At 41.0% G+C, this 17,866-nt stretch overlaps 1 protein-coding gene and 1 long non-coding RNA gene across 3 annotated transcripts in view; one reads left to right on the top strand and one right to left on the bottom strand.

Moving 5' to 3' along the window:
- The window catches only part of LOC134153573 (uncharacterized), a 71,774-nt gene extending 68,246 nt beyond the window's left edge, over positions 1-3,528 (top strand). For both annotated transcript variants that reach the window (XR_009961170.1, XR_009961171.1), the window contains one exon: positions 1,533-3,528. This is a non-coding gene — a long non-coding RNA (uncharacterized LOC134153573). The remainder of the gene's footprint in view (positions 1-1,532) is intronic.
- DIRAS2 (DIRAS family GTPase 2) lies at positions 3,310-17,306 on the bottom strand. The gene is made up of 2 exons (XM_062599867.1): positions 17,023-17,306; positions 3,310-4,987 (listed from the first exon to the last, which is right to left on the bottom strand). Exon 2 carries the CDS (start codon positions 4,944-4,946, stop codon positions 4,347-4,349), a length of 600 nt encoding a protein of 199 aa, XP_062455851.1. The 5' UTR covers positions 4,947-4,987; positions 17,023-17,306; the 3' UTR covers positions 3,310-4,346.
- Positions 17,307-17,866: the final 560 nt, after the last annotated feature.

Below are 17,866 nucleotides of genomic sequence, written 5' to 3' on the forward strand. Positions count from 1 at the left end.
TCCATTTCAGGCCGTCCCCTAGCATCTGAAGGGCAAGTAAACATATCTGACTGAAGAACAAATGTTCCTTTTTGCTTTGGTTCCATTATAACTTCTCAATATGTCCACTGTGACTCATTATAAAAAGCGATGTTGGACCAAAGTAAACTGTATGAAACAGATGGGACTCAACTCTTTCCCTAAACCCCATATTGCTCTGGTTAATTCAGTCCATATCCGTCACAAGGAAGCACCCATGTTCTTGAAGGCGTCCTGGCTCTACGCTCCCTCTCATTTTAACTTTTGTGGGGTTGGACTTCAGATGCCGCCTTGTGCATTAAATGAACACTTGAATTAATGAGAAAATAGATGTAGAATAGTAAAAATGACAGTGAACTGAATGAGACTTAAATATGTATTCATTCATGTATTCATGATTGTTTATTGATCCCTTCCTCTATTGCCTGCAAATTATTGCTTACATACAGAAACTATTATCTAACTGAGCAAATATTACCACCTCTTCTGAATTACAAGAAGTATTAAAGTAGTATTTTGGATACGCTTTGAAACATTAATTTGAAACATTAGTGGTAGTATAATGTGGAGTAGCTGTTCAGCTTGCAAAATTCCACAAAAACATCAGTAAGCTAAAACCATGTGCCTACTGGAAAAAAAGAAGAGCAGTGTCCCTGTAGCATGCTTCAATTTTTCAACAAGCGTGAAGTTCAAATCTGTCATTATTTAAAAGTGAGTGATAAAATAAGGACTATTTTGCTTTCTGTGACTGAACGAAATAGTTGTCTGGGTTCTGTGCAGAAGGTAGATGGTTTTGAAGTCCTGCTGCCATAAAAGAAAGGTAAACTTTAGATCAGATCAATGTTTGCATTTAAAACTTTATTTTGTATGTTCAGAACATCACTGGAAACATAGAAACTTGTAGGCACAAATGACTTCATATCCAGAGTTTTTGAGTAAAGTATTTGCTAATGAAATTGCAACAACACATTTTCATGATAACTATATATCTTAATACTCCATATACATATATAAAAGTCATGCGCTATGAAGAGTCCATTTGTCCAGATCATGTTCTGCAGGTGCTAAAATTCACTGTAGATCTTACATGTTTTAAATAGATCTTGTTATTTCTATATATTTTTAAGAGTTTATTATACTGATATCACATTCCCAAAGAAAACACAAGATGTAATAAAGCTGTCTATTTTCTTTATTTACCTAACTTTTTTCGTGTATTAAAAAAAAGTTTGTATAAGTAATAGCAAAACAAAATGTTTTAAACCAGCTCACACATATGTAAGATACGTAAAATCTAGTAGTATAAACTACAATGACAATGCAAGGGTATAAAATATGTTCTCTTTCGAGTCTGTGGTCCGTGAGTAATATTGCTTCTGTACTGGCCTTGCTTTGATACATGCAAGTCCATGAAATATTTCATGGCTTATTATGCAACGGGAGAGGAATTGATTGGGAGCTGAAGGAAATGGTCCTTAAGCCTAACAGCAGGTGGTTACTTCTTTTATTTCCAGCTTGGCCGTGCAATTGCGCCTCGCTTGCCGTCGGGCGCAGTCAGCTCAAGTCAAGGGCCACGTGCCAGCCTGGGACGTTACAGTCGTAACCTTTGCGTCCACGCCGCATCCCCCATATCCTGCTTCTGCAAGACTCCTCATCGCGCAAGCAACCCCACCCGTGAAAGCGGGGCTATGGCAAGGATCCCTGCCTCTACATGGCCCTGGCGGTCGGCATCTCCGAAGCGGTTCAGGCTGCTGGACCGAGGCCTCCTCCGCACTGCTGACCTCTCTAAGTGACCCCTTGCTTCCCAAGTGTGCTCATTCTTTTTTTTCTTTTTTTTTTTCTTTTTTTTTTAGTTTCCAGTTTTGTCACCAGAACCCAAAACTGTAAAGATGAGGATCTTCGACCATTTGCTTACAAACAGATTAAATGTACAAACATGTATAAAAGTCTTACTAAACATAGTGCTTTTAAATGTGTTGCATCCCTGATCTGAGAATACTGTTTGATCTATTGACAGACTGTCAAGAAAAAAAAATGCGCTCAGCTGTATAAACTATACCAGCTTTCTTAATGCGTTTTTAAAAATTATTTACGAGTGTGAAGAGGCGGTCTGACCAAACACAGACAGAGCACTGGGCTGGGGCTCAGGGAGATCTGGTTTTACACCTGGGTCTCTCGCCAGCCTACTGGGTAACTTCTATGAGGTTGCTCCACGTTTCATGCCTCAGTTTCACCTTCTGCAAAGCTAAGTTAATGATGCTGTCCTTTTTGTAAAGTGCTTTGAGACTCATGGAGGAAAAGCATCGTGTAAGAGCCAGGAATTTATTGTTAAGGAAGGGCCGTAGCTTTTTCCATGCTCTCTCTGGGTTTTTCTTCTAATGCAATGAAGTAAACACACAACAGTCTGTCCTCTTGGAAATCAGTTGGAGGTTTGCATGTGATTTTAATGGCGCAAAAGAATTTCTGGAGTGCATGACAAAAGTTGTGCTCCCTTCTGCAAGTGCTAATAGCGATTTCTTGCTCATCCTACCCGTGAAACACCTGCACTTCTGTTTGGAAGGTGGAAGGTAAACAAGCAGTAGCTTTGAGAGCAACAAGGTGACATTTTCTTTAAATGCAAATACTGCCTTTAAACAGCTCTTAGAAGACATTTATAATGCAACAGCATGCATACTAATAATACTAGTACTTGACTGCATTTCCCCATAGTATGAGTTTGCCATACACATTTCCCAAAAAGGTGGTGGTTTGCTTTTCTTATTTCAAAGCAGTTCCTAAGGGGCAGATTGTAGGTTATGCAATTTTGATGTGTCCTTTGAAAAAATGTATATGTGCTTCTTTTATTTTTGATGGTCTTTGTTTTGCTATTATCTGTAAGGTGCATACTTCACTCATTCGTGTTAGTTTAAAAAAAAATCTTTGGAGAAAGATCCAGAAAAGCTCACACTGAATGCATTTTTCCCCTTCCAAAGGTTTTGAGAAGAGCCGTTTCCCCCCGACATAGTAGTCTGAACCAGTTGTTTTCTATCCTGAACCTTGTATTGCATTGTAACACAGTTCTGACTGCAACTTTTAATATGCCAAATCCTGTAGTACTTATCCCAGCGAATCTTCTGTTAGAGACTCTTCTGGGCCCTAACTCAAGATGGAGGATTTGGTTCTATAAATAGTCGCAGCAGCTCAAAGCATGAGTTGGAATAGTAAATACAAAATCCTTTAGACAATATAAAAGCAATAGAGCTAATAGTGTATTGGATGTTTAGCATGAATGCAAAACCATTCTAATTGAAATATAGTGATGTAAAGAAATTTTACTTGGCTAATCTGGTAATTTGACTAAAAACTTTGGGTACTGCACTGACCGCCCTCCAGCAGCACCACCACTTTCGGTTCAGTCACTAACCACACTGGGTCCCCATCAGCAGTGTTTGAACAGAGCCTTTCCCGTAGGGGCTTTTGTAGGGGAGTCCCCAGCAAGTCCCCCGGGGCAGTTTTCTGTTTGCCTACGCACACCGTTTGCATGCACTCTGACAAAGGCGAACATCTGCTCTTCTGAAACATCTTGGGGCCAGAAGTGCAGGTCATTCTTGCAGTGATGTGTCCAGAAAAGATGATGATCTCCAGCTCTCCTAAGGGGGCTGCTTTTTCCCCATCCTTCCATTCAAACACTGCATCAGACTAGAAGGATATCTCATGCTGTGGGAGGTAGAGCGAATCTCCATTTAACTGTGCGACTCCCATACTTCCCTTTAGTGCAAAATAGTCCGTGTATTTGACAGATCCGAGATTACCTTTTTTATTCACACAGCCCCAGCAGTCACTACTGAAAATTGCACAGAATTGTTTGTCCACAGCATTCGTTAAAGATATGATAACTTAATCCAGCATGCATTTATACATTCTAGATTTCTTCATGAGCATTTGTTGGTTTTTCTTCTAACAGCATGTTACGTAGATACATTGCCTTCCATTGCAGTTTTATACAAACAAAAAGATTATGAATTTGACTTCCCAAATCTTCCACAGTCCACTAAGGATGGAAATTGTTTTCTTCTCTAAATTATAAAACTAGGTATCCTGGCCTATCTTGTTTTTAACATCCTTTTAATTTATTTATTTATTTTTTTCACTGATAGCTGGAGCAAATGATGTTTGAATTGTTGGCTCTTTAATAGTAACCACAGTAACATATTTTTTCAAATTCCAAATATTTCCTTTAAAACAGATACTAATAAATAGGGTCTTGAATGGTTCAATGTTTTCTATAGGTTTCACACTGCTACTGTCAGAAAGATGAGACTGCGTGACTGACTCATGGCAGTGCAATTTCACATCACCACACATTTGCCTTTCAGCTTCTCTTTCCTTTTCTGCTGCTTGCTTTTTTTGCCATCGATCTGTAAACTCACAGTCCTGCGTTTCTCTAGGTTTAGCAATTCTTGGAATAACTCCTTCACATTATGGTTCAGCTTGGCAGAGGTCTCCATAAAGGCACACTTCCACTTCTTGGCCATAGCTTCTCCTTCACTGCTCTCCACCTCTCGATTTTGGTTCTCATCATTTTTGTTCCCCACCAGCATTATCGGAATGCTTTCTACGTCTCCTTTAATCTGACATATTTGTTCATAGATGGGTTTGAGTTCTTCCAAGGACTGTCGGCTGGTGATTGAGTAAACCAAAATGAAAGCGTGTCCTTTAGAAATAGAAAGACGTTGCATGGCTGGAAATTGATGGCTCCCGGTAGTGTCAGTTATCTGCAAAGTGCATATACTCTTATCACAGCTGATCACCTGCCGATAGGTGTCTTCAATGGTGGGGATGTAGCTCTCTCTGAAAGTGCCCTTCACAAATCTCAAGACCAAAGAGCTTTTGCCGACTCCTCCAGCACCAAACACAACAACCCTGTAATCATTGCTTTGCTCAGGCATGTTTCTTGGTGGGTCTGATGCTCTCAGCTAGAGGGAAAGAGCTAGGAAAGAAAATAACAAAAAACAAAAACAAAGACATTAATACAGGTTCCTGTGGGGAAGTGGACTTTATGCTAACTTTCCCAGTAAGAAAAATGACCATGATCTAAGTGCTGACATCACAGCCGTAATACGTCCAGAAGCCTTGCTATGGGTTATACAATGATGTGTTTCAACAGTAGGTTGAGGATTTCCAGCCCAGCCGGTAATGAAAAAGACCATCTTCATGACTTCACACTGTATTTTAAATTAACCTTGATATTTTAAGCATTTGTCCTAATAGGCTAATGCCCCCAGAATAAAAAGCTGCATTCCCTTTCATTTGGAAACTGGCCCTTCAGCAAGATCAAGGGCTGAAATACTCCGCTGCCTCTAAAATGAGCCTCCTCAAATTATTATTGAAGCACAGTGGTAGACACATGTCTGAGAGTCAGCTGTTCTCAACATGCCATCTCTTCAATAACAAAGGAATTTATCTCCAGTGCAACTGGACAACATTTCTGGACATCTGTGGGTTCTTCAACAACAGCACTAATAGCTTTGCTGTTGCAGCAACAGTGCCATAGTGTGCTTGTAACTCTTTGGGAGTGTGTGCCCCACTTTTTGATGTGTTTTCACACTGTTTCCAGTTCAAAGGGTACACCTTGGTAAGCCGAGATTGTTCATGTTCAGGCTGCTTTCTCATTCTAATTTTTATTTTGCAGTACACGACCTTCGAATGAGACACCCTGCATTTTTTAGAAAGGTTGTGCAGGGATCTTCACAACATTTGTAAATGGCTCATATTATCAAGCTCAAAATAAAAGGCAAATACATGTAGGGGAGCAGTCACAAGGCGCTGTGAGCCCTGAAGCTTGGAACCACTTGGTCAACATCGATCTGTAAACAGTAGGACCACAGATGTGGTCATCACTATTAAATAATAAAAAGATAAAGCTTTATCAGGATTGCAAGCTATAACTGTTTTTGTACTCATTGAGATAAACATAAAGATAACTTCCTCTTCTTGTCAGCAGCAGTTCAGTAGGTACACAGAATGTATCCCTTTTATGTTTAGTAAGATTTAAGCAAATAAATACTAGAAAAATTGAACCCTAAAAGATGAAGAGAGTCTAAGATGTCCTTATTTTTCAGACCAAAGCAAGATAGAGCTTTATATAAAATAGTAATGTCATGTTGGACAAACTGCAAAATTTGCTGCAGCCACGTTTATTCTGAGGCAAACGGGTGATTTAACAGGGGAGACTGTAAGTGAAACACCGTTCTCTTGTTCAAGTGCCTTAGGGGCCAGTGACTGAATTGACCTGTTGCAATGTTGCTGGGGTCCTGAATAATCCGTAATAACTCAGAGGCTTTCCTTACTGAATAAGGAAGCTGATAGCCTTCAAGGAATTTCTACACTGCAGTTGAAGAAGTAAGTGCCGTGTGGGAAGAATTTCAAGGAGCCTTTTATCTGCATGACACAGGGAGCATTAGCAGGGTCAATGCAGAAGTCAGGAGATGAGTGGAGCACCCATGACGTTATCCCAGTTACTGGCCCACGCTGAATTTTGTGCTTTTGCATCTTCAGTGCTATTGCTGCCTGTGCCAGTTAGACTAAAGCCATGCCTATCCATGCTGCGCTAATGTCTTCATTTTGCTGTTCAAGCATACCCTGATTTTGTTTTCCCTCTTGTTCAGGGCATGCAATTCTGTTCTAATTCTTACGTCTGAGTAAGCTGAAAACATCTGTCTTTACATAACGTCTTGGATGAAGGAACTGCATTTCCTTTTCCACCACGCCTTAGGTAAAATAACCAGTGCAACTGGGGACGCTGATCCTGAGGTGAAATGGAGAGCTGTCACAGCACTGCCTTCCCAGCCTGGCCTCAGGCAGGCGGCGGCTTGGCCCGTCCATCGCTCCTACGCTGCGGTTACTGTGGCTCTCAGAGCCCTGTTTAAATATAGCCAGGACTAATAAATGAGGGTGTTCGTCCTGAGGCACTGCAGCAGAATTCAAGGAATGGGAAGAGGAGTAGTCTCAGAAAACACTCGTGCCTGTGTTTACATGAAGGAGAAGGCCCTCCAAGGAAGAGGGGACCGGGCAAGGAGTTCTTGCTGCTGAGAAAACAAACAAAATCAAACGTAGCTATCAAGAAATAAGACTGGAGGGAGCTAGCAGGAAGCCGTTCCACTGAGAATAAACAGGACCGTAAGCTGCAAACGTGCAAACTGAGAACAGAGTGGTAGGCAAGTGCAGAGAATGAGCTACCGTGAGAATTATGGTTTAATAATTTCTGTGAGCAAGAAGACGAGAGAGAAAAACATGACTATGTTACCTCAGAAATAGCTGACGTGTAAGTTAATTTGCACAATCAGATAATACATATGAGATGATGACAGAAACTGTATCTGACTGTGAAAATCAGTGAGATAGAGTAGGAGTAAAAAATTAAATTAAAAAAGCCAGCGGAGCATGCTCTTGCTGTATTGAGCTGCATGTTTTAAACACACTTACAGGTCTCCAAGAAGGCTGGCACATATGCTTGCCCAATATCAGAACAAATTGATATGTGGCACTTAAAGGCCGCCTTTAAGTATTAAGCATCTGAAAAACGTCTAAGTGAACCTGAAAATGGCATAATAGTCTTCAAATACATAATAAATTGTTGCAGAGGGGGGAGGGTGGATATCTATGCTGGATAAAGCAGGAATTGATGGGTTTAAATTGCAGAGCAAAAGATTCACGTTAGACATTAGGAAGACTTTGCAGTGGGAAGGATAGCACATAGATTGCTTGTGGAGAATTTGCAGGCTGTCAGTGGAAACGACCACAGGCTCGTCGGCTAATTCAGGCTGAGAGGGCCCTCGGGAGGTGTCTGTGCCAACCTCCTACTCAACCTAGGGGTCAGCCATAAGGGAAGACCACGTTGTTCACGGCTTAGGCCTGTTGGGGCTTCAAAACCTCCAAGGTTTCCCACAGCCGCTCTGGGCAACCTGCTCCACTGCTTAATTATCCTTGTAGGGACTTTCCTTTCTCCTTATATCAAGTCTGAAATTTTCTTGTTTCAACTTAATGCCTGTTGTCTCTTGTCCTCCTGCCATGCAGTGTAGTGAAGAGCCTGGATCCATCTTGTCGATGACATCCCCATGGACCGGAGGTCATGGCTACTTCTACAAACTACATTAGTGCAAATTTACTAGTGTCCTCGCAAGCATTAGTTTAAGCAAAACTATCATCTCTTAAACAAAGTGACAAAGCACTTTTTGTAATACTTATCCATCCCCGATGTGTTTTAATAGTTCCATTGCAAAATTCAGCAAGTCTTAGTGAGTCTCCATGTAACTGTCCACTGACTTATCTCTGCTTTCTGCAGATGCTCTCCTAGCCCAAGGTCCATGTTGCTACCAGTGAGTTTGATGGGCAATTCACTAGCAATAAGGGCTACCTCCGATTCAAACTCAGGTACAAAATTTTACTTTAGACTAAATTTGTTACTAGCTGCTTCTGACATGTCAGGTAGAAGAACTGAAAAGTTGTTCTGGCAGGAAGATAAGTTTAGGGACTGCTTCATTTTGATATAAGATTGGTCATTATGTTACATAATGATAGGAAAAATACGCATTTAAGAAATGTTTAAACAAATGCCTCGCATTACTGATCATGCATTTGACATTTCAAATTCTTAATGTTCTTTGGGTACTAATTATGTGTGGGTGAGTTAGCAGTTGCAAAAATAGTGTCACTGATCTTGCATTTAGCCCATGGATCTCCATAGCCGTCTTCTCTGTTTGTAATCAGTTTCTTGGTCTAATTTGTCTATCCATTGTATTTGTGACTTGCTTGTGATGTTTGTATTGGAGCACTGAATAATGTATTTGTTCCTTTTCACTACAAAAGGGACAGGGAGGCTGAACTGGTACATATTAAATACTTCTGAAGTTTTCTGAAAATTAATCTACTTGAATACGAACCCCTAGGGTAATGTTAAACTAGGCTATCTTATGAGTCTGCTATGGTGGTAAACCTTCCTCTCCTTTGTGCTTGAAAGTAGGTAAGAAATAGGTGCTGCCTTTCCAGTGCTTCCAGAGTTTTGATTTTGTTACAGAAGATTTTCACCATGTTCGTATTGCTACACTTCCGTGAAATGTCACAGGTTGCAAATTTCTTTGAAAATGGTTTGGCTAGATGGTATCTTTTAAGGTAACATTGGTTTTGTAAAACAACCTGATACCACATTTATTAGCTGGAGTCAGCAGCTTTTATTATGTCTTCGCTGATCCAAGTCTTGAGTTTTGCTGACATCTGACTGAGATGTCAGTCTGATATGCAATACAGCAATTGTCAGCTGCTGTGTATTAATTTCCTGAAAGCTCTTTTTCTTTGGGTAAAATCCTCTCATGTCAGTCACTTTTTGTTATATATCTAAGAAGACGTCTCTGTTTGTATTCTCATTGTTAGGATGAAAATCTGATAAAGTATGTGGAATGCATTTATTTTAAAAGCTGGCATCAATTTAAAATAAGAATCCGTCAGGTTATCCAGGGCTATGCAAAGATACATGGTGTGAGGTGGATGATAATAGAAAATCTAGCTATAGATAAGATGAACCTCAGAACAGTTGTGAGGCTGCTGGCCATTTCACCATATCAAAGATGAAAGAAGTGCACATTATTTATAAACAAGACGAAAGAGCTCTGCAAGGAATTTTTACCTGTTATCCACTGTGTATATAAATAGCCAGGTGTTTTGGGGAGGCATATTTTCATTTTTCCTGCCAAAGAATATGGATTTAAAGTAAAGAATGAGTATTTTTCTACTACTTAAGTTTCTATCTTTTACTACAAATCTCTCTTTCTCTCTGTTTGCCTCCCTTTCCTCTTTCCACTTTGTCCTCTTTTTTTCCCTTTCCTCTCCTCTCTCTTCTTTTCTTTCTTTTCGCATCAGCTGGAAATTAGACATTTGAAGAAAAAAATGATCAAAGTTAAAACAGCTTTTTCTTTCAACATGTTGAACATTGGAAGCACTTTTTAGAAAAAAAAATCTGATGGTGAACAAAATGTTCCTTCAAAGCCTGCTCCTTGATCTTTAGCTAGTGCAAAATTGTGATTTCTTCACTGCAGGAACATTGTAGCACTTTTGATTTACGTCATCACAGGCTTTTATGCAGGTGGTGTTCTTGCCATCTTTGTGAGCAAAGAAGATGATCTGCACACTGTTAATGCCTGTGTAGTTGAGATTTGAGCAAAGCCTTGGCCAGAAATAAATATTCATTCAAAACACCTTCTCTTTTTGCATTGCACATTTATGTCAAGTAGAGGGCAGCTGGCCAGTCACATCAGCTTGAGGATCGCCTGTCTAGGAAGAAGGCAGGACGGAAGATGGAAACAGGATCTGTGGATTTCCCTTTTCAGCTCTGGATTCATGTGCACAAAATGCAGAAGGTGCTAGATATGATCCAAGAAAAGAGCTTCAGAATTAAAAATGTGCTTAAATGATTTGCTCTGCTGTGGCCCAAAACCCCTCAGGACTCTCCTTGAGTAAAGGTGTATACTCACAACTTGCTACCAGAAAACCAGATTCATCATCACTGAACCTACTTACCAAATAAAGTATCTTACCCACACGCACAAGGCAGCAAACAGCAATAATGCCAAATGCTCAGTTCACCCAGGGCAGTTGTCACTTCCCTGTTAGTGAACTGGGCAATCTTAACATTGAAAAAGGAGAATTTCCTGACTCTGTGTTTAAATTCAGGCTTTGCTTTTGGCATGCTATATATTCCACTGACTTAAATGCTCTTGTATTTATTTATCTAACGGAGTATCTTGGTAAATCAATGTCTTAATCTTTTAAAGTGCTTAGGGCCAAAACTCACTCAGAAACCTCACAGAAACTTCTGCATATGTATAGCTAGGTATTCGTGAGTTTACAGAAAGAGAGAAAAATGTCAAGGACTCAGCACAGCACTGTATTCAACATTCTATAGGAGTATTTTTTGTAAGGGGAGTTCTTTTCTGTCTGGGGGGGATTTAATCCCTGGTATAACAGGTCAAATATTGTAGTAGTTGCTCAGTTTTCAGTGGATTTCCTTTACTTGAGTAAAGACTGAAAGGTCAACTTTCACTCTTGTATTTCAAATACATTTCAACATGTAGAATATTGTGCTATAGGGTAGAGCAATTAACTACCACAGGGAAATTAACTGAAATTTTTCACTTGTATAAAAGTCTGCAGGATCAGAGATTCACTCTGACCTTTAGCCACTCTGTTTGACCTGGATGAGGGGACAGAGTGCCTCCTCAGCAAGTTTGCTGATGATACCAAGCTGGGAGGAGTGGCTGATACACCCGAGGGCTGTGCTGCCATTCAGAGAGACCTGGACAGGCTGGAGAGCTGGGCAGAGAGGAACCTCATGAGGTTCAACAAGGCCAACTGCAGGCTCCTGCTCCTAGCAGGGAATAACCGTAGGCACTGATACAAGCTGGGGGCTGACCTGCTGGAGAGCAGCTCTGCAGAGAAGGACCTGGGAGTGCTAGTGGATGACAGGTTGACCATGAGCCAGCAATGTGCCCTTGTGGCCAGGAAGGCCAATGGTTTCCTGGGATGCATTAGGAAGAGTGTTGCCAGCAGGTCGAGGGAAGTGATCCTGCCCCTCTACTCAGCCCTGGGGAGGCCTCATCTGGAGGACTGTGCCCAGTTCTGGGCTCCCCAGTCCAAGAGAGACACGGAGCTACTGGAGAGAGTCCAGCATAGGGCTACAAAGATGATCCGAGGGCTGGGGCATCTGCCCTATGAGGAACGGCTGCGAGAGCTGGGCCTCTTCAGCCTGGGGAAGAGAAGACTGAGGGGGGATCTTATCAACATGTACAAGTACCTGAAGGGAGGGTGTCAAGGGGACGGGGACAAACTCTTTTCAGTTGTCCCGTGTGACAGGACAAGAGGCAATGGGCAAAAACTGAAGCACAGGCAGTTCCGCCTGAGCGTGAGGGGGAATTTCTTCCCTGTGAGAGTGACGGAGCCCTGGACCAGGTTGCCCAGAGAGGTTGTGGAGTCTCCTTCTCTGGAGATCTTCAAGGCCTGCCTGGATGCAACCCTGTCTGACATGCTCTAGGAGAACGTGCTGTGCAGGGCGGATGGACTAGATGATCTCCAGAGGTCCCTTCCAACCTTACCTATTCTATGATTCTGTTTTGAACAAAATAAGCAACTTTTAAGTAACTATCTACCACTTCACGCTCTTGTGCTGAGCTTCTGCTTCTCCGGATGTCCAGCAGCCAAAAAATGTGCCTTTTTGTTCTGTGTCTTATGGAAAGATACTAATTAAGCAAACAACACCCCCAAACTGAATATGTTTCTCAAATAATCATTTTGCTCTAGAAGCTTTGGATGTTACATAGCATGTATTGTGAGATTCATGATAAAAGTCCCAGCACTGGCAACAACTGACTTCCATATAAATGTGCATATTTATGCAGAAGAGCGATGTGTCCATGGAAGACTGCTTTCCATTCAGCAGAGGAAATAGTACAAAGATCCTTTTGCCTTTCTTCTGTAGTCATCAGTTGGTGAATTTTAATTTGGGGCATATGCCCAAATCTCCTACAGAAGCAGAATCATCACAGACTAAGCGCTGCTGACTTACGAATATCCATAGCTATAGGCTATATCCAGTAACTGCTGTCCTGGTCATTGGGACACACTCTGATACTCTTAACACAGCCCGAATAATACCACTATTTAGAATGACATGGCTTAGGTCCGAGTGAGAATATTGCTATCTGTCTTGCTGTCCTAACACCACACGGTAAGTCCTCCAAAAAGTCTACCAACCAAAACAATAAATTTTGCAACTGTTTCTTGGGCAGGAATTTGTGAATTGGTTAATGCAGGAGCCAGAAGGATCCTTGGGAAGTGATTAAGTAATGCAATCCCGTTGTCAAGCTGCTTCCAGGCATTAGGAGGAGTTCTGTGTTTCTGCTGAAAATTTCCTTCACATCACAAAGAGCTGAAAAACCCAGATTAAAGTATAACTGTGGGGTATGATACAGGAATGATAGACTTCTGATAGGAGTTTCCAAATGTTGACAAGAAACTGCATGCTGTCTCTGATGTGCAATTTATCATAAACTGATTTTTTTTTTTGGAAAATTTATTTATTTTTCCGCTACACAGGAGTGTAATTTCTTTAAGAATTAGTTTTCAAATCTATCTCCCTAATGCCAACATTTTCAGAAAGCTGAACACTTTCTTTACTGAAGTTTTGTTTTACTTTTAAGCAGAAAAGAAATGTCATACTAATCTTCATAACTTCCCCAACTTTAAGGAGTTTCTATTCTGAATTAAGAATGATAGGTTTAACCTTAAAAGTAGTTTGTTCTCAGTTCACGTTTCTTTTCTTTGCAGCACTAGACAAATTAAAAATACTTTCTCAGTAACATATCTCAGTCAATATTTTAATGTTTGATTGAAGGAACTGGGAGAACTATTTTTTTTTAGTTGGGCTTACAGCAGTATTTGAGCTATTGCTAAAATATGTGGCAAAAAATGATTATTGAAATTGCTAACTTTTTCAGACAGAATAAAAGCTCTGGATCTTCAAGGAAGAACATAAGAAAAAATAACAGAAGAACGCTCCTTTTTGGAGTTTAACTTTTTTTTTTTTTTTTTTTTTTTTTTTTTTTTTTAAGCCAGCACTGCTGGCTGTTTAGGGAAGGGACCTTCTGCAGCCCAGCAGAAGGATTTACTCAGCCCAGAAATGGATTTGCTCTTTTCATACCACCCTACTACATATCCATTTTAAACGGGAAAGTTGAAAGAGTGTCACGACTTCATTGCTGCCTATTCGGATTCAACCTAAACCCATTCCACTACCTGCAGTCAGCGTGGAGGGGGGGTTGCATTTCACTGCTATACCATCCAGCAGCCCTGCACAACCAGAGAAATCAGAGAGACCGGTTTTCGTCTCAGAAACACAAGTCTGACATTCAGCTCAGACCTATTTGCTTCTGAGGAGGTGCTGCTGACTTTGGTGCGAGTGGAGACGTGTGTTTGGCGCACCCATTTTCTCTACCCTCTGAAATTTTGCCCTTGTCTTCCTTTCACATTCATTTTGAGAATTACATAGTAATTAAGAAATGGTGGATTTTTTTTTAACTGAAAGGCAAATAAGAGGTATACTATATTTCAATCTGTGTGTCCAGTTTTATTGTCACTTAGTGGGTCTTATTGACTGCCTTTGCAGCATTAAGATAATTTAGTGTGCCTTTTGTAAGTGCAGTGCTGTTGAAAGTGCAGTGAAAGCATCTCTCTGCTCATACTGAAAGACCTTTATTTGGACTGAAACTAAAGAAAAAGCCAACAGAATAAATATTCCAAGATGATTTTCTCTGGTGCCTTAAATAAATAGTTCATTTAAGAGAGAGAAAATAAATATTCCTATTATCATGTATTCAAATTTCACAAAATATTGACATTTTTCTATTATGTAATACTGATGCTTGCTCAATTTGGCCTCATACTAAGACATAATAGGAGGAAAAAAATAAGGAAGATTTCATATTAGCACTATATTCTGAACAGTGCTGGTAGCACTGATTCCACAGTGAATTTCCGTTTAAGTGTACAGATGGCCTGATATTCACATGCAGCCTGGGAGCTAGAAGATCCAAATGCAGCTTATTACTTATTACAAAATATTTACTGGAGTACACTATAAATTTAAAGCAATTCAATGTAGTGGTGTCCTCTTAGATAAAAATGGCGAAAAAGTAAGCAAAGTGTCTAGTTAAAAGGAGAAAGTAGTGGAAAAGTGAATACAGAGTTCCAAATGGTCATTCTGTGAGATCATCTTTGAACTAAAATACTTTTTATGGCCATTTGTTAAATTAAGCTGAGACTGGCAAATAGTACACAGTCCATCACAATGAAAGTACGGGTCTCTACATTTTCACCCATGATGGTGGGATTGGTGGGATCTTTCCATGGGTAGATGTGTTGGTTAGTGCAAAATTGAGGTATCAGGTGAACCTCAAAGGAAACTCGAACCACCATTAGTAACAGCTTTAGTAATAGCAATATCGTTTTATATCTGATCCACTACTTTTGTTGGTTTTGTGGAGATTGCAGTGCTGCTGGCATATGGTGTAATGGTGTAATATGATCTTGACCACTAGACTGGTAAGGAGCCGTGCCACTACACTCTGACCATCATCCACAGGTTAAGAATAGTTCTGCTCCGTGCTGTGAGAAGGGGATAAGATTAAGGGGACAAGACCATCAGGGCTCATGTTTCTGCTGTAGGGCAGTGGTGCAAACAAAAGTGCAGCACGATCCGGAAGAGAAATATGCTCATGTTTGGCATTGATGTAGGATGTATGAACAACTGTGTTGCTGAAGACCTTGACCCATTTGCAAAGAGACCTTTTGATAGAGGCATCTCCCAATGAATAATAAAGAGAATAGGAATTTAGCACTGAAAGAGACCTTCTGGATCATCAAATCTGATCTTTTGCTATTGCAGGCAACCATTTCATGTAATTGCTTCCATACATGAATCATGACCCAGCTGAAAAACATTTAGAGCCTTTTGTTTCTATTATTTCGCTGAGAAGGTAATTCCAGAACCTGGCTGCTCTAGTGGCTTGAAACCTTCCGATCTAAATGCATGCACCACCAGCTTCTGCCCACTGGTTCTTCTCTTTGCCCGGGAGCAAAGATAAATAGCTGTACGCTGCAAACATTCCCCCACTTTCGGCTCCATGGGGCCATTCATTTGCAGCTGTGTGTTTGAACCTATTCTGTGTTTGCACAGTCCTTCATGCAATCGCCTCTCAAGCACGGTACGCAGTGTGCGAGAGAGCATGAAACCAGGAGGGAGACCACCTCTCGCAGCCCCTGAGTGATGGCACAGACGCCGTTCCACAAGGACTGGGCACTACCGAGTGGAGTAAGTACGGTTGGGGCCCCCGGGGTGGGGGACAGCTCCTGAAACATGAGTGGAGTCCATCAGTCAGAAGAAAAGATGGGGGGGAGGGGAAGGAAAAAAAAAGCCCCAAGCCCAAACCCCAAGCCGTCTGACCCAGAATTAAAAGTCGTGGGATCTGCAAACATTCGAGACACAATCAACTATGTGTAACAACAATAACCACAAATTGTAAAGGCTTCATTTATATGGACAGGTATAGGTATGCACACATTACATACCTGTACACATGTGCATTTATAAATAGGCATATATATGTGTTCCTGTATATTTAGGCACTCACAGAAACAACACCTTTAGAAAACACTCTCATGAAAATACATCCAATCTTGTTGCTCCATTCTAAGCTCACGGGGCTGTGAGTGACTGCTGCAGCATAGAGACCATCCCACCTTTTACAGAGAACATAGCAAGAGGGGAAGTATTACCAACTCTGAATTCATGTCACTCATAGACACTTGAGAATGGCCCTTCATGATTTATTTTCTTTCATTTCATTGAGTGGCTCAAGCTACTGAATAAATAGAATATTGTCAGCCTGCGAGTGGAACGCTGCAAAGTTGTATTTATTTCAGAGGAAGCAAGCCCTGGTGCTATTTTATTCAAACTCAACATTTTTACAGTCTTTCATTGCATGAGGTTGAATGTATCTTTCATTTAGAAAAAATGCAAGCTCTCCTTAAACCACTGCAGTAGCAGTGGCATAAATTAGGGCAAAATTCAGCACATCAGGTTTTAACAAAAGATAGTTAAAAAGAAAAAAAAAAAGAAAAAGGTTATGAAGCCATTACTAGCATACTGAAAAATAATGATGTTTAGCTTGTCAGTATGCATGTGACCAGCCTCCGGCTTCCTTTCCAGCCCCAGCTTACAACATGCTCTGCTCTCTACGTGCGATACACAGTCAGATCAAATCTTGCAGTCGTAACTCATGCAAAACTCTATTGACTTGAGTGGAAATTTTGCCTGAGCGATGACTGTGGATCTTAACTAAAGGAAATAAAGACCTCTAACATCAAGGCGATGCTATGTTTATTATGAGAGGCTCTGCAGAAAAAAATGATTGAAATTACCTGCGAAGGAACAGAAGGCTCCAAATGCTCTTCAGTTTCTGCCTGTCATTGCACCAGCTGTTCACCCTCTCTGCCCTGGGTTTTCTCCACCAGAATGGGGTCCTTTGGCTTAACCGGGGGGCTGTAGCTCCGCCGTCCGCTGCTTTCTCGCGCGCCCTGTGGTTGCTGTTGTCGGGTGCGTGTGCGCTCTGCAGCTCCGCTCCTCTCCCGCTTCCTCCCCGAGTGCCTGGGCCGTGGTTAATGCTTTTGTTGGCTTGGTTGCAGCCTCGCGCTTGCTTTCTCGCTTTTACGGGTGGACTGACTCCAGCCTCTGCTGGTGCTACTGCCTAAATGGCGACTGCAAAGCTCATCTAAGCTTTTAACTGCCACCTACTGAATAATTGTGGAATACACACACACACACACACACACACACAGATATATATATATATATATATGTATGTATATAGGCTGTAATTTTCTGGCTATCTCACCAAAGATAGTGCATTTTTACAATTAATCTTTAAGTCCTGCAGATATTTAGTAGCTTATCATTTAATGCTGTGTTTTACATTAATCTGTGTCCATGCGTCCCTGTTGCCTTCAGGAGCTGAATACGGACTAAGCCTGTCTTCTTTTTAACTTTAGAAAGCATACAACACCTATGGTTAGGCTAATACCTGGGGGGCATAAATCAGCATAGCCCCATTCAAGTCAGTGGAGCTGTGCTGATTGATTTACAGTAGCTGAGATATTGGTCCCTTAGGTCTCATATTTATTCACAAAAACACAGTAGAAATCAAGCGCTAAAAACAAGCCATGAAGATAGCTTTAGTCTGACACAGCCTGAAGCAGATGAGATACT

Source organism: Rhea pennata, chromosome Z, assembly GCF_028389875.1.
Source record: "Rhea pennata isolate bPtePen1 chromosome Z, bPtePen1.pri, whole genome shotgun sequence".
NCBI lineage: Eukaryota > Metazoa > Chordata > Aves > Rheiformes > Rheidae > Rhea > Rhea pennata.